Source organism: Rhinichthys klamathensis, unplaced genomic scaffold (genome assembly GCF_029890125.1).
Source record: "Rhinichthys klamathensis goyatoka isolate OS25496 unplaced genomic scaffold, OSU_Roscu_1.1 h1tg000015l_1, whole genome shotgun sequence".
Classification (NCBI taxonomy): Eukaryota; Metazoa; Chordata; class Actinopteri; order Cypriniformes; family Leuciscidae; genus Rhinichthys; species Rhinichthys klamathensis.
The window spans coordinates 119,800-137,550 of record NW_026606567.1 but is presented as its reverse complement, the minus strand read 5'-3'; the positions used below and the strand labels follow the sequence as shown (position 1 = coordinate 137,550).

Sequence of the window (17,751 nt, the reverse complement as noted above, 5' to 3'; positions counted from 1 at the left end):
TAACAGGCTTGCCTCAGGTTATGTTTGCAAAACACGTGTTCAGTTGGAGTTATTCTGCACTGCGTTAGTGTACTTCTACAAATATACAGCTGGTAGGTACTGTGCATACTCTGAAGACTCATCGGACAATTGCTGAAGAGACAGAATATCATTGCTGCATTGTTTCACTAATAGATTAGAAGTCATTAACAGAACATTCTCGATCACTATTCAAGTATGTTTTGACAAAATAACTATACACACACTTGTATGTGTACCAGTACTCTCCATATACAGAAAACATGCTGTGTGTGTATATATAGTTAAACACATTTCAAAATAACCTTAATTTTATTAAACATATTTTAACATAACCCCTAAAATGAGCTGTTTAAGGTTGTACATAGATTACAAACACTAATAGCTCATATACTAGAGCAAGGGTGGCGAACGTAGGTCTTGGAGAGCCACTGTAGTCCTGCAGAGTTTTGTTCAACCCTAATCAAACACACCTGAACAAGATCATCAAGCTCTGAAGTTACTAGAAAGCTAAAGGCATGCGAGTTTTATCAGGACCATCAGAACTGACGTTCTTCACCCCTTCTCTAGAGACATACAGTAACCTGCAGATGGAAACCACAATTACTGTAAGAAAGAAACGTAACTACAAACTTCCATTTTTCTCTCTGTAAGAGCCACTTCAAACCAGTCTAATATAAAACATTTAGTCTATACAGACAACGGCTTTAACCTCGACGATCAAGATCTTTAATAAAGTTCTTCATGTGTCTCCATTAAAAGATGAAAGAAAATTACCCCTACAACTGAAATGACTTTACCGAAGAAATTAGTGTCTAGTTATAAATAATATTTCATAAGATGGCATCTGCAAAATCAAAATTAGTGTAAAATGAAACATCCACATAACCCGCACCTAAAGTTAGGTTCCTAACATGGTTAGAAATAAACCAAAAATACTATACACAACCCGAAAAGTAAGAACATGGTTATTAACTGAAACAAATGTTTTATGTAGAGATGTAAATCCAATCCAGAGCTACAGCTGTGAACGGCCGGGGTCGTGGGGTGACGCTTTTACTGAAGGAAGACGTTCGGCTGCTTTCGCTCTCTCCGCTAGAAACTTATCGAACTCTGAGGGTGAGAAAGAGATGAGACACTGAAATGACGTCTTTCACACATCTGTTGTAAGAAATGCTGCTTGCCTAGATTTAAACAGGACTTGAGACAATAGGAAATGCCATATATAGACATGTGAAGAAATGCATTTATGAAGCCTAATAGAATATTTGCTGAGTTTGGAAAGTACCAGCAAGAGTGTAAAAGATGAATTGGTGAGCTAAGCGTTTTCAGATTACCACAACAAGTTATGAAGTGGGCAGAAGATGTAACAGAGAATGTAATAAAACCACAAGCAGAAACAACAATGCCGCAGACTTCCGTTAAATAGGAAGTACGAGTTTGCGTAGGTGTAGGTGACTAAAGGACATTCGGCAGGTTAGACTGGATCATACAAGACAGAATGGGGTTGGTGGGAAAAACATTCAAAGTTGGCCACTACTAATATAACATGCAGAAGAAAAGATGAGCGACCATGCAAATATAATCTTGACATATGGTCCAGATGGACTGAAGTTTATTTTTTTACACATTTTCTCTGTTCATTTAAAATCTGCGTTGATATAAATGTGGTAAAATGCATTACTTGCTGCTTATGGTATACGGGATATTGATACCATAATAGTACTAGTCTTATTTGTAGCTGAAAGCATTATAATATTAGCCATTTTTCATAAGCATACAAAAAGAAGAGTACCTTCACTAGTCACTCCCTCTGAGTCATCTTCCTGCAACACAAAAATATACATACAGATTTCAATACAGTAAACAATAATCACTGTTTTAAGATTTCACTTTCTTCATAAATATCTCTGGTTTTATTGCAAGTGTCAGTGCAATTTCGTGACATTCACAAATCTTTTAATAATAAAAAATGTAAACAGGATTCAAGTCTTTGATTAATAGCATATTCAAAAGAACAGCATTTATTTGAAGTAGAAATCTTTTGTAGCATTATAAATGTCTTAACAGTCAATTTTGATCAATTTAATGCATATTGCCAAATAAAAGTATTAATTTCTTTCAAAAAAAAAAAAAAAAACCTTTTGAACAGTAGGTTTATAAGAGAATTTTGATATTTCAAATGTTGTTTTTAAACAACAAAAATCATCCATTTAGCCTACCTAAATAAACGTTTTCATATGTGTCTCTCACTCTGTTTGCAAGTGTAACTGTTACTATGGTTACCAATGTTTATAGTAGCGGATTGATTTCGAACTGTAATCAAACTGACTGGAACTACCTGTGCATTAAACGGTTTTACTGCACACCTTCCAGCCAATCAGAATCGAGTATTTAAACAGCCGTGGTATAATATATATATATATATACACACACACACACAATTGTTAAGTGGAATCGGAATTAGAATTACAACTGTTATGTCTCTTTCAATTCCCATTCTAAGAGGTTTAAGAACGTTTTACTCACATCCTCCACGTCAAGCCATTGCTCAATGTCATCCATCACTTCACTCTGACTGACAGGGATCTGACAGCAAAAGAAAAAAATATGAATCAACTCACTTTAGCATAATAAAGTACAACTATCAGTTCCAAACCACACCCATCTCAAACAAGCTTTAAGCTACTTTAAAGTATAAAAGAAAAATCACATGTTTCAGTCCTGAGAATAGGAAATAAGTTGGTTTGAAATGGGAACACCAAAAAAAGTCACTGAAGCAGCAGGCCTGAAACTAAACACCAAAAAAGTCCCACAGAACCTTCAGCAAATAAAGATAATGAAGCTCAAAACATGCAGGCGACACAAAAGCAAGACAGCAGACACTCGTCGTTCACCAAAGGAAAAAAAACTTTGACATGCTAAAAAAAAACGAGCCCCGAGCAGTAGGTACACAAGCTCAACCAACAGCACGTCACACACTGCAGTGACTGTCCGTCTCATCAGCCAATCAGACCCACCATTCCCTTTTCAAGCATCCAATGAAACTGAGGCGAGCTGCCGAGGGAGGTGGAGTCTAGGCTTTCATCCTTAACATAGATAGACAGACAACCGTTTTAAGTGATGGACACATGTCGTGGCATCCAATGGCAGGTGAAAACATCCTGACTGCTCTCACATACATTAATGAATGCTGCTCTCTCATAATACAAAGAGGTGCTATTTGAACACCATTTCAAACATGATATCCTTTCTGTAGGATTAAATTATTTAAAGACACTTACCGCTCCAGTGTCCTGTCGCTGTCTTTGTGTGGCTGCCGGTCCCTCGAGAGCTGCACAGCTTTCTGGACTATCAATAAATCACAATTGTAAATTGCTTTGGATATAACAAAAACCAATGCAAAATGAGCTACAGAAACGTTCTATACAACACACTCTTTATTTAAAGCGCCCCCTATTATGCTTTTCTGGATTTGACCTGTCATGTAGTGTGTAAAATAGCTGTTAGTGAATGTAAAAGGCCTGTAAAGATCAAAGTGCGTGTCAAATAAAGTTATTGTCCCCCAAAAGAAAGGACCGATTTGGACCTGCCTGAAAGGAGTCGTCAGTAATTCCAGTCTTACTACCTGCATGAACTTACGTAGGTTTGTAACAAATTTGCATAATTATGCCAGTCTATGGTCTTCATTGGCTGCATGTAGGGTTGGGAATCGAATACTTGAGGTCAGGAAGTGACAGCAGCTGCCGTCTCTTTAACAACACTAATCAAACAACAAAAGAACATTCACTCGTTCTTGACTGAATTACTTGCGCTATATTTGTAATGTATATTTTATTTATTAAGTGCAGTGTTATTTTACATTCGATTACAGTTTCTGAACACCTAAAAATTTCAAAAACACTGTTTATTTCAATCGTATCTTTGTTCAGTTGTATCAATTTGTTTTGCGATTGCTCATTTTTTATTTGTTCTTTTTTAATTACTGAGAGTTTATTGTCTTTAATAATGCTTTACATTTATATTAGTTAGGCTAGTTGTTTTTCTATGGTATTTTCAAACCACAGGCAAACGTTCCTTTTTAGCCTGCTGATTTTTGTTCATGGCATTCAAATACAATTCAATGATATCTAAGGTTGTTTTTTTGCCTAATTGGAATTGAAATTAGGAATCGATAAGAATCGGAATGGTTAAAATTGAAACGATACCCAACCCTAGCTGCATGCTGAGGCCTGGAAGAGTTTGGTTTGTGGTGTCGACATGTCGAGAAGATGCCGTTTTCTGCGCAGCGAAAGGAAATCCACTTTGCACACATTTCCAAAGGACGAGGACTCGTGCTGGAACTGATACGGTAATACAGACGCCATCATTACCTTTCATATCATGTTGTAGAAAGTCTCCTCTCTTTAAAAAAAAATCCCTCAAGTCAGGGAGTCAAAATGTATTGGTCAAGACAATAAAGCCGAGATCCCTGCAGAACATCTAACAATCCTGGTCGCAGCTTCCACTTTTAAACCGTTCAATACCAATGATCTCATTCCCAGGTGTTCTCTCCTCCCTTTTATTTTTTGGCTCATATTCAGAAGTGCTTTCCTCCCTTTCTTTTTGGCTCATCTTCAAACTCTTGCTACAATTATTTATCTTCTCACAGTCACTTTCGTTTTAATGGTGACACACTACCCACTAGTCTATTTTTATGTGTCAAACAAGGATATACAACTTGGCTAATGTTTCCTGGTTTTGCTCATATTATTTCCAGGCTATTCTACAAACATATACTTTATTTCTAATAAAAATATACTATAATCACTGTGTATCCAGTGCTGAGGAAGCCTCCGGAGATGCAATTCAAATATGGTTATGGCCGTTTGGTTTCCGACATGTGCTGTAAGCGATAGTCCAAATCACAACAGATGGGGCAACAGATCTGACCAATCAGAGCAGAGAAGACCAGTCACAACAGACTGGGCAACAGATCTGACCAATCAGAGCAGAGTAGACCAATCACTACAGACTGGGCAACAGATCTGACCAATCAGAGCAGAGTAGACCAATCACTACAGACTGGGCAACAGATCTGACCAATCAGAGCAGAGTAGACCAATCACAACAGACGGGGCAACAGATCTGACCAATCAGAGCAGAGTAGACCAATCACAACAGACTGGGCAACAGATCTGACCAATCAGAGCAGAGTAGACCAATCACAACAGACTGGGCAACAGATCTGACCAATCAGAGCAGAGAAGACCAGTCACAACAGACTGGGCAACAGATCTGACCAATCAGAGCAGAGAAGACCAGTCACAACAGACTGGGCAACAGATCTGACCAATCAGAGCAGAGAAGACCAGTCACAACAGACGGGGCAACAGATCTGACCAATCAGAGCAGAGAAGACCAGTCACAACAGACGGGGCAACAGATCTGACCAATCAGAGCAGAGTAGCTCTCGGAGAGGAGGGGTTTAGAGAGAGATCGAATCCTTTATCCAATCGTTTCAGACATTGTGAGAAAAGAGGTGATGCTGCAATGTATATTATGAGAAAATTAAAGTGTTTTTTGACCTTGGATAAATCTAAAACTATTGTAGGAGACCCCCAAAACAAAGTTAGGAACCTTTAAAATAGCATAATAGGGGAAATCAATTTAAACAATCAAGCCAATAACTTCACTTCCTAAAAATATCACAAACATTTGCTCACAGCTCTAGTTTTTAATGCTGTTTTATAAAATGAGACTTAAATTATACATATAAACTGCTTTAATTCTTACCTTTTTTGTAATGAGCTGCTTCTATTTAGTTTTAGCGCATCTGCTTTTGTGCCTGTAGCAAATCATGCAACAAAATTATGCATTATTAACTGAAGATTGAGAATAAAATGTGAACAAAATATAAATATATGCAAAATTGGCACTTACTCAATCCTGCCATCTGATTGGATAGTGTGGTCACTGTTGATTGGCTGACTGCATTGTGAGCACCATTTGCTGCCTTTGATTGGTTGGGAGTACCCAAGTCAATGAGGTTTGCATTAGCTGGATTCTGAAATATAACAATAAATCAAGTAAGGAATTTATCTATCGATGAAACCAGCAATATTTAATATTAAATTGATAAATTCTTACAGACTGTGCACTGCTCTGTCGGTTGAGATGTCTTTCAAATCTGAAAAAAGGAAGAAGTTGGGTATCACTGATGAGACAAGTAATTCAATTAAATTAATTTGATGTGGGTTACAGTTCCACAGCGGGTCATGCTTAGTTTACAAGGATTTTTAAAAAAGGATTTTTAAAATATATTTACAGAAATGTATATTCACTAAAAATCAACTCTTGGATTAGGATTTTAATAATGAATTATTTCCTAATAAATCCTTTTTTTTATTTTTTATTCTCTGATATGCCTAGATCATGGGAACCCTGTCATTCTAAATATATAAATGACATTTCATAATTCCTATAATTGCCAATATTAATTAGGATCATCTAGGTCAATTGGAACATTTTAGAAATACATTAATTTGAATTAACTTTCATTTGTATGTTTTCAGCTCTCAACTTTTTTTTTTTTGTTATGTGCTTTTGTCATTTGAATTATTATTATATATTTTTTTAATATTACTATTTAGGTTTAATTTATTTTTATAACAGTTTTTATTCATTTCCAGTTAGTATTTTTAGTGCTTCTGCTGCTTCAACTTATTAAACTTATTTCAGTTAGTTGCAGAGTCAACTTTTTTCCCATCTAACATTTATATTTTATTTGATCAGATTTATTTCAATGAACAAAAAAGCTTTTAATAGTTTTAATGGTTTACACTTTACAATAAGGTTTCATTAGTTAACATTAGTTTCAAAGAATGAACAATACTTCTACAGCATTTATTAATATTACTCTAATTACAAACTAATACAATTTAAGATCAAAAGTCAAACATGAACATTTTTATTATCTAACATTAACAAAGGCTAATTCATGCTGTAAAAATATACTGTTCACTGCTAGTCAATGCATTAGCTAATGCTAACAAATGAGACGTATTGTAAAGTGTAACTATTTTAATTAGCATAACATCCCAGGCCAATGCATTTTTTGTGTGTTTATCATGCAATGATTTTGTTGTCCACTGGGGGGCAGTACACTGGCGGGTAAATATCGTGCCTGAGGTCAGGAGGTCAAGTGTCTTGGAGATCGGGGATGTGCGCGCACAGGTTTTGGTTGAATATATCATACTATTCTTACTATTTCTAACTAAGATAAAGTAGTATGCTATTTGGAATTTGTGTTTATAGTGTGTGTAAGATTCTGTCAGACATGCAAAGAAAAAACAACTTCATGATGGAATTGTTAACCTAAACAACTGATGTGTATTTTAACTATTTTTAATATAATAAAAGAATGTTTGGACCATCTAACATCAGACAGATACTTATTCACCATATTTTTTAAACCTTGCAGGTCTCCATGTGCATGACATGAAAGTTTACACATGAAATATTCATGGCACGTTCTCAAACATCATGCCTCTAACCTGTGATATTGTGCAAACGTGGTGTTAATGTCATCGTTGGCAGTGAGTAACTGCTCTATGAGCTGCTCCTCTGTCAGTCGGGGTATGAGCTCCACCATCCGGCCCTGCATGTCCTTGCTCATGGAGTACAGCTGCTACTGACCGCCAGAGAGAGTAGAGAAACGGCAACAGCCCTTCACATTTATACACTGGAGGATGAGTGTGTACATGCAGGAGAGAGTAAGAGTGTGTGTTTGTGTCTGATTCCAACCTGTAGCAGCTCTGTGTCCGTCGGCTCGACACTTCCAGGCTCCATCTGACTCATCATGTCTGACATCACAGATATATTATTACGCACCACCTCCAGTTCGGCCCTCAATGTCTTCATCTGAAACACAAACACACTTGAAACCAGCAGTATTCAATATTATAGTAATAAAAACAACAATTGTACAGCATTCACATACTTATCTTGGTTAATTTCTAGATTTTTTACATTTCAAGTTGTATAAAATTAACATTAGTTAGAAAAAACAAGAATTACAATGAGCAATAGTATATTTATTTATAAATTAACATGACCCCAGTTTGATAAATGCTAAAACGTTACTTCATAATATATAATGCATTAATTAATGCCAACAAATGAATCTTAATTTAATATGTAACCACCATAATTCTTCATTGGTCAGTCACAGATTTCATAATTATAAGAGTGCATAACAGATATATATATATATATATAATTTCAAATTAGCTTTATGAGCATGACTGTGTATCACAATGTTGCCAAAGCATATAAACATGTATATATATAAACATGTATAGATCATGTTGTGTAGCATAGTAAATAAATAAATAAAATCCGTCTAAATAACCTGGTTGGAGGTTATTTTTGCATTGACCATCATACCATGTAATATGCAAAGTACTATGTATATATAAATTATTAAATAACATTAATATTAAACAAAGTATTTAATTAAACCTAATCTGAGGCCCACTGGTTACTTTTGTAGGATGTTTAGTCAGTTCAGTCAATCCATAACAATTTGTTCATTTCTAAAATCAGGGTTTCTGCAGGTTTTACAAAGGTAAATTTAAAACTTTTTCAAGAACATTTTAAGAGCAAGTAAAGAAAATATAAGAATATATATGTAAGAATATTTCATATATTGAAGAGAACTCAATACGTCAATATGTTCTCTAAATGTGAATGTCTAGGGAGAAAAATAATGAGTTCTATTAGCAAAACTTTAGAGTTTGAAAATACAACTTCCAACATCCATTACTTTATGATTGATTTTACAAAAAAAAAACAACCTCTTAACCGCTAGAATATGCACAAAACCTTTAACTGTACCTTCTGACCACACACTGCACAAAAGTGATGTTCTTCCTCAGTACAATTGTCAAAAGATTCTTAAATCAAGATGCATTTAATAAATTGAGTTTATGCTTAAAACAAGAACAAATATCTGACAATGGGCTCAGAAAAATCAACTTAATTCAAAGGGAAATTTTCATAACTCATTGACTGATATTTGCATAAACCCACTCCATTTTGTTCAACTTTTCAAGATTTCATTTTACATTTGCATCTCAATTTAATGTATCAAAGATGTTTAGATATTTGTATTGGAAAACAGGACAAAAATACTGAGGAAGATATACATTTTTTTCTGCCCCACCCACCCTTTATTTTAAAGAAATAGTTTTAGAAAAAAAGATATTTTGAAAAATGTCTGTAACCAACAGTTGATGGACTTCCATAGTATTTTTTATTTCCTTACGTTGTTTGGTTTACGACATTCTTCAAAATATCTTCCTTTGAGTTCAGCAGAAGAAAGAAATTCATACAGGTTTGAAACAACTTGAGAGCGAGTAAATGATGAACATTTTCATTTTGAAGTGAACTATTCCTTTAAGCGTGACATGCTAGTTAGCTTTGCTGTGTGTGTGTGTTACCTGTTGAGGTGACAGCGTGACGGGTGTCTCTGTATTCTGTGGCTGTGAGGATTTGACGGAGTGACTTTCTGTATGCGCCGTTACCGAAGGCACGGACTCAACTGTCTGTTGGCATCAAGCATTAATCAATAAATCAAAAAATAGGCAAAAGCAGTGCATGCTAACACATGAGAGATAATCTACTGTGTGCAGCTTTTTTTAACAGTTGTGCATTCCAAATTTAATTTATGCATTTATAATTGTTATTAAAAAGCTGCTTCAACAAGTATTTGAAAATGCAGCAGTTATACCCTGTTGGGAGTGTGAATAGGGGAATACCCATTCAGTTCAGTCATGGGAAACTCCAGGCCTTTTCTCCTGAGATCCTCATACACGGTTACAACACCCGTCAAATCTGGAGAGCTGCGGAAGGCATCGGACCACGCCTAGTGAGAGAGAAAGACACACACACACACACACACACACACAGCTCTGTCTGAATACTTCACACTGCAGCACACAGGTACAGAGCCACATACTGAGCCAAACTTTTCAATGCCAGTGGAAGAGTTTTCTTAGAAAGAAATGAATACTTTTATTCAGCAAGGATGCATTAAATTGATCAAAAGTGACAGTAAAGATATTCGTAATGTTACAAAATAATTATGTTGCAAATAAATGCTGTTCTGTCATGAGTGTTTGGCATGGTTTGGTTTTTGGAATAGATGCTGCTGCTGTTGGTTATTGCTTTTGCTGCAGAGCAAGTACGGGACTTGCTAATACCAGTACATACACAGACACTTTGCTGTGAGCAAGTAATGTACGAAGTAAACACAATGTACGATTTTGGGCTGACCTCAGGCGATTTCTGAGGTCGTGGCTCCTAAACGTAGTTGGTTCTACGTTGTCATTGTTACGGTCTTGCGACAAAAGATAGCCTGCGATCATTTTCTGACGGTGACGATTCATCTAGTTCTATTTGTTTACCACTAGTGCATGCTGATGACGAATGCATCAACAAATACATTCACAACCTTGCAACTATGCTATTGAATATTCATAAAGTAATACATCCTTTCCATTCAACTTTTGGCCTGCAACAATAGTATAATAACAAACAAATTAAAAAATAGTTTAGCTTTTAACACCTTTTACATGACACTGTTTCTTTGCATGGCCATAGGTTAAAATAAAATGAAAAATTCAGTACAAAATTATTCCAGTCCTCTTGATGTTCTCTTGTATACTTTCCTTATGGGGGCTTCTAGGTCGCTAGCACCTTTATTTGACACTGACACGATCGTGCCAGCTTTGCAGGTCATGCAGTCGGCTTTACACGGATCCCGACCGAGACCAAAACACGGGAATTTTCTCTGTAAATCATCTGTGAATTTACATTTGGGCTTTTTTTTACGCTGTTCAGGAGCCATGTGCCAATGTTGACAAGCATGCGCTGCTCTCTCTCTTGGATGTTGCCGTTGTGCTGAGGGTAATGATTGAGATGCAGTTTGACCGATGTTTGCGTTACATACATGACCGACCGACCAATGGTGGCGTGCGAGAAGGCGGGACCTAAAGCAATGCAAAAATGTACACAATGAATGGCGACTGTAGAAAGCAAAAATCGAATCCTGGACATTTTGGGCGATCTCAAAATCCCAGCCGGACTCATTTTTTTAGGTCCAAAAAGAGGACATGTCAGGGAAAAAGAGGCATATGGTCACCCTATCTATACTAACTTAGCCTATGATTCAATAGGTATCATCATCGTACAGTCATGTAAATGACATACATGTCATTTATTAGATCCATGTCGTACAGTGTGATTTCTAATGATCTTATAGGATTGCCAAAATCGCACAGTCTGTGGCAGACATAAGACATGCTGCTGCTGTGCAATATAACATGTATGAATTACCCGTGGCAGGTCTATACAGGTGGAGCTGGGGAAGATGGAGGGTTTCTGAAGGTGCGCTACAACTGCTACAGCAAATGCTAACCACCAAGTATTTGAAGGTTTAGCAGCGAGCTCATTGGCTACTGATACAGCAAGAACCAATCAGCTGTGCCAATCAGAGTTAAAGCCAGCCTGCACCATTTTCATGTCAGTTTCATGACAGAACTTTGTATTTGTTTTTTTTTTTTGTTACTTTCTTTTGATAAAAGAATCCTGAAAAATATATATCTGCTGTTTTTAACAATAAGAAAAAAGGTTTCTTTAGCAGCAAATTAGCATATTAGAATGGTTTCTGAAGGATCATGTGACACTATTTACTCTGAGCACTAGCTGAGTTGACAAAGGGTTTATTTGCACCTGTATCATGCTCAATACTCTGTCCTGAAGAGCCACTGGTGCGTTGTTTTTAGGCAGGATTGTTTGGACCAAAACGTTCTCCACAAAGTCTCTGGTGGACACGTAGATGTGGAACTTGTGCCCGCAGTTCTTCACACAGGCCTCCAACACCTGCAGCAAAACCAAAGCGGATACTGAACAATGCACAATTCAAAACGTAATGCGAATTATTAATGTGTAAACATGAGGAAGAGCCTTTGATGGTATTCACAATATGTTTGACACTTACACTCAAAGCCAGCATGACCTCTTTGAAATTCCTATTTCCCAGAATTCTCTTCTTTATTGCCCTGACTGCATCTTTAGGTCTGCAAACAGAACAGCATAACAAAAATGATGTTAAACAATGTATGTTATACAATCTAGAAACTCAAAGCACCATACAGTTGAATGAACTATTCAGATTTGGACACTATTATTTTATGCAAATAATGCCAGCTTAAGCTAAATGAGAGGTTTTAAATGTTAGAACAATAGCTATACAGCTCAAAATAAAGACAAACTGTATTTGTGGTTGTAAAACATTAGCTTGTTATTGTTACTTGTTATATATCCACTGATTTATAATAGATCAGAGTACAGTATGCTGCTAGTTCAATCAAAATGAAATATTTTATGTGTTAACCTGCATGTCATGTGAGCATTAACCGACATCACAGAACCGTGAATTTGTGCATGTGTTGTTAAATTATTGAAATGTCAACCTAATCTAAGGTAAATATTTTAAGGTCGAAGGGACAATTTTGGGAATCCTTGGTCTAATACAACATTCAGATGTTTTAAGTGTAGTTTAGGTGTCCAAATACATTTGGGGAAGACTTAAAAAAAAATCCTTTGTCATGACTATATAAACAGAAATCTATCGTCTCTAACAACATACACACCCTTCATCCGTTTCATTGACAATGTCACAGATCTCCATGTTGAGGCCCCAGTCTTCTGACGGGAGAGAAGAACTGGTGGCATGCTCTGAGAAAGAGACCAAGAAACAGTCAAACAATCATAAAGGGTTCACCCTAAAATAACTGGATACAACATGCTGTAGTTTAAAATAATGGCTATTACATGCATACTTTGATCTCATAGTTATCGTTCCTTTTTTTTTTTAAAGCAAAACTGAACAAAATGCAGATAAACTCAAAGCAATTATGTAGATGTTTGCAAGCTAACTTGTACTGTTCCTTATCAACAGAATCCACAGCACAAAATAAACTTTAGGATCAAATCAATGAACCGTCTGTCTGCTGAATGCCCTGCTATTACACCAGGATATTATTGTTATCTTACTCATCAGCCGAGTGCTTTATGATTCACAGCAACACTATCAAAGTTACAAGCACTGAACTTGTGTTGATAAAATAGCTCCTTATTGTCATGAAGAGCCCAGACTAACTTTACAAAGAGGTCTCATATTTACACTCCACTCATACTGGATTAGTGAAATCCCACCCATATGCTGAACTGGAAATTTTAACTACGGTAGCTAACTAGTTAGTTTAGTAACAAACAAGCTAGTTTAACATGACTTGTCGTATTGTTTACAATGTGTAAGGTTGCGCACCTGGGCAGGGAAAACCGGCTTTTCAACAGTTTGAAAGGGCAAGTTCCATCAAAAGCTCCCTCGTTACACTGCTTGTGTCATTCCATAAGGTGACTATCCATCTTTAAAGTCACCATGAAATCAAAATTGACAATTCTTGTTTTTTATGGAATATTGCAGTATTTATTATAAATGATTTATCCATGCCATATGGTTTATCATACTTGTAATGCCATCTCTTCTCTGATGATGTGTTCACTGGCGTGAAGGCGGGGTAACCTGTCATTCACATGACATCACAGAAATAGCAAACCACAACCATCTAATCAATTCCCGCTGGACAAAATCAAGTCCCGCCCTACATTTTTCTTGTTTGAGAAGCTGTTTCAAGATACGTCACAATTGGGAAGAAGAAGAAAAGATTTTCGCAACTTCCATTACATGGCATGCTGACTTACTAAACGCTAAAGGAGATGATGACGTGGGTTACAATTCTTAAAGATGTTCCACAGAAAAAAATAACACCAATAGAGTTAATATTTGCAATCTGACAATTCTAAGGATAAATCTGCGATGAGCGGAACATTGCAAAGATAATTTTGCTGCTAATGCATAATTATGGCGTTTGGCTGGAACAAACAGTTCCTCCCCAACTAATTGCTCTGTGCTGAGATGAGACTAGTCTAGCCATAGACATCCATATCTATGAGTCTAGCTGCAACGACACTATCAAGCGCACAGCAGAACAAGAGGCCACCCCTTAAAATGAATGAAAAGTAGACATATTATTGTCATTCTTGCAAAAACAGCATTCAAATCTGGATTGAGTGGTTACATAACCGTTTTAATTCTCGGATGTAAATAGTTATTTTGCTCTTGCAGCAAAGAAATGGGTCAAAACGTTATTAGGATGCACAGAGACGTGCAAGACTGCAAGCAACTTCGAGCAAACCTCCTTGTCCCTATTTGCAGATGGCGTTTGATTGACACGCAGCTCCGCCAATCACGAACGCGTTGATGGGGCGCCTCCGATTCTGGTTTGCACGAATGATGTGTCAATCTCATTTTAATCGTATCATTTGCTGTCACCCGTAATTAAACGATGTATACGTGTTCTGTTCATGTCTTGCAAGAAAACCAGGAGCGAATATTAAAGATATATTTGATGTAAACATCAAGCAGTCGTATTCCGTACATCAAGTTTTGTACACTTGGTGATCTGTGCTAAACTGACGCTCGCTTAAACGTACTGCGAGTTATTTGCAACCTCATCCAGCGTGTTACTCACCTATAAGTTGACCCACGGGTGAGGAAAAGGGGTTTCCTATGAAAAACTCCATCCTCCGAGTGTCTCTGCTGCTCAGTGTTTCGGCTTCGGGCTGACCAGCTGGAGAGCTAAACAAACTTAACCGATTACATCATTCCTTAAAGTGACAGTAGCACTATGAGAATACGGGGCTTTCCCAGGTATTCACTGTATTCTGCGTACTGTTTTCATTTGTATGCAAAACTGAATGCGTTATGCAACAATAAACGTTTTAAACCGTCTTAAACAGTTGACAACAAGCATAAATTTGCATGTTTAGTTCAAGTAGGCACGTTCTTATTTTTCTTAAAGGGACAGTACACCCAAAAATGAATGTATCATTTAATTTGTTTCGTCATCATTTACTCAGTCTCAAGTTATTGCAAACGTGTATGCATTTCTTTCTTATGCTAAACATAAAAGAAGATATATTATACTGTTTGGTTACCAAATATCTTTAGCCTATACTATATGTTGAACAGAAAAAAAAAAAAAACCTTGTTTGGATACTTGAGTGTGTGAGTAAATGATGACAGGATTGTCATTTCTGGGTGAACTATCCTTTTAAATTGGATTTGAACTCAGTTTTGTATTGTTTTAATCTAATTAAATAATTAAAAATGAAATTTCCACTGATGTTACTCACCGATCACACTGGAAATGGAAAGTGGACGTCAGGCATTGCATTGTGGGAATAAGGAAATTCCATGATTTAAGCTCTTTAAATATGTTGTCATCCAGATATTCAATGCATACAAAGAAAATTAAACATTATGCACCTATAAATACTGCATATTGCATACTGTAGTGTGATTAGCATGGTTGGATACTATTCTAAATATAGCATGGACAAACACTACAACCAGGATTCTTATCATTTTAAACTGCATAAATGTATAAATGATAAGGTGTGGTGCTCTTCAAACCAACTAAAATACAGGCCCTGCCCTGTATGTATTGCCCACATGATTTGATTTGACAGTGCATAACAAGCAGTCTGGTGACCTGTCTGGGTGTGTGTGTGTGTGTGTGTGTGTGGGTGTGTGTGCTGTATACACCACAGAAAACATTGATTCCTTGGTGTATGAGATGCAGTTTTTGGTCTAATCAAATGATTTATAGGATCTATTGTAAAAATGGTCGCAGGAGGTCAAGCTAATTTTGATACATGTCAGACTTTATCATATCTGAAATACAGCCTCCAGTAATATTAGTCTTTTTGTCTCTCAAGGTCAACCGCTTTCTGTTGTAAACAGCCTATTAAACAGGCCACAAAACTGATCCCAATCCACGCCAGGCCTTCCAGTTTAAACAAGGACAGATGTAAGAGATTTCTCTATTAGTTTTGGGAAATGGGGCTATACTAGTAAATGTTTCTAAGGGTTAGAAATCATCAATATTAAGAAGAGTGTGTTACGAAGTCTCTTATGCTCACCAAGACTGAATTGAAAAACTTTTCAATTTAAAATGTCATACAATTTTAAATATTCCATTTTTAAGTATATTTTAAAATGTAATTTATTTCTGAGATGCAAAGTTGAATTTTCAGCATCATTACTCCAGTCTTCAGTGTCACACGATCCTTCAGAAATCAGTCTAGTATGAGGATTCGATGCTCAAGAAACATTTCTTAGCCTTTTTTTTATTATTTTTATTATCAGTGTTAAAAATAGTTGTGCCGCTTAATATTTTGTGGAAACTATGATTAACCACCAACTAAAATAAAATAAAAATATTCAGCAAGATGCATTAAATTGATTTAAAGTAGGCTAACAGTAAAGACATTTATAATGCAAAAGATTTTAAATTGTAATAATTCACAATTTAATAGTATTTTTGATCAATTAAATGCAGCCTTGTTGGGCAGAAGACACTAATTATTGTCCACAACATCTCTTACACTGGTTGTGGTGAAACCTCCTGTGAACTGGTTAACTTTCATGCTCAACCACATGGTGGCGTATGTCTCTGTGTAATTGTCTACTGAACATTTAAGGCAAAGCATGCAAACCAACACCTGGTACTGGCATTTAAAATACTGCGCTTGTAAAGGTCAGAAATTCACATAACACATCACTGAGATACTATATCAAAATTACGGATTCTTCATTACATTGTCATTTGTTCATTTCATGGTCTTAGTTTTCCTTGAATACATTGCGTTGCATGTAATTTCAGATAATTAGTGTGCAAGAAAATGACAGCTGAACTGCAATAGTTTTTTTTTGGCACGTAAACCTGGTAAAATCTCAAAGCTTTTCGCAGTTCTTGGAGTCAGAACTCTTCCAGTAATTAAATTGGTCACGAATGAGTCAGTTATGACTCATCATAGCTCATTCCTCTGTGCGAGATGCAGATCAACAGAGGAAAATGAATACTTTTGGAGGAAAGAAATGAATACTTTTATTCATTAAGGATGCATTCAATTAGTAAAGTGACAGTAAAGACATTTAAAATTTCGAAGGTGTTCATTTAAACTATCTATTCTGTCATGAAAAATGTATCAGTTTCCAGAAAAATATGAAGCAGCACAACTGTTTTCAACATTGATAATAATCAGAAATGTTTTCTTGAGCATCAAATCATCATGATTTCTGAAGGATCATGTGACACCGAAGACTGGAGTTATGATGCTAAAAATTCAGCTTTGATCACAGGAATAAATTACATTTTAAAATGTATTCAAAAAGTTATTTTAAATTGCAATAATACTTCACAAGATTTATTCTGCATTACTGTTATTTTGATTTAATGCAGCCTTGGTGAGTATAAGATACTTTTTTTTTTTTTTAATGATTTAAAAAAAATGTTCCGACCCCAAACTTTTAATTAGTAGTGTATATCTTCAAACAGACAGTTTTAGGAGCTCAAAAGAAAAGAAAATCCTCCATGAATCCACAGTCAATAACATGCAGTGCAGACAATGGACATAAAACACACTGAAAAACTGTCTTGTCAGACTCAGCAGCGCACAAGCTTCCCAGTCCAACACAAAGCAAAAGAAAGTACTCTTGTAAGAAAAATGTATATTTCATAGAGTGGATAATGCATTTGGAATGATGGTTTAATCTTC

At 36.1% G+C, this 17,751-nt stretch overlaps 1 protein-coding gene across 2 annotated transcripts; it reads right to left on the bottom strand.

Moving 5' to 3' along the window:
• Nucleotides 1–1,020: 1,020 nt before the first annotated feature.
• Nucleotides 1,021–14,801, bottom strand: tom1 (target of myb1 membrane trafficking protein). 2 transcript variants are annotated; one of them, XM_056271673.1, is made up of 16 exons: nt 14,661–14,801; nt 12,717–12,801; nt 12,062–12,140; nt 11,794–11,943; nt 9,791–9,925; nt 9,501–9,605; nt 7,804–7,920; nt 7,554–7,687; nt 6,148–6,187; nt 5,941–6,064; nt 5,794–5,845; nt 3,303–3,369; nt 3,039–3,107; nt 2,548–2,607; nt 1,814–1,844; nt 1,021–1,131 (listed from the first exon to the last, which is right to left on the bottom strand). In XM_056271673.1, the coding sequence occupies exons 1-16, from the start codon at nt 14,710–14,712 to the stop codon at nt 1,037–1,039; spliced, it is 1,395 nt and encodes a 464-aa protein (XP_056127648.1). In that variant the 5' UTR covers nt 14,713–14,801; the 3' UTR covers nt 1,021–1,036. The 2 variants fall into 2 exon arrangements, with proteins under 2 accessions (XP_056127648.1, XP_056127657.1); XM_056271682.1 differs by lacking the exon at nt 3,039–3,107.
• Between the last annotated feature and the right edge of the window lie 2,950 nt (nt 14,802–17,751).

Bases quoted from the DNA above. Each gene is read 5' to 3' on its own strand.
- tom1 (XM_056271673.1), bottom strand. From the start codon at position 14,712: ATGGAGTTTTTCATAGGAAACCCCTTTTCCTCACCCGTGGGTCAACTT. The intron at 7,688-7,803 runs GTTGGAATCAGA...GGCGGTCAGTAG, and splicing joins CGGACACAGAGCTGCTACAG to CAGCTGTACTCCATGAGCAA. The intron at 2,608-3,038 runs GTGGGTCTGATT...TTTTGCTGTCAG, and splicing joins GGATGCTTGAAAAGGGAATG to ATCCCTGTCAGTCAGAGTGA.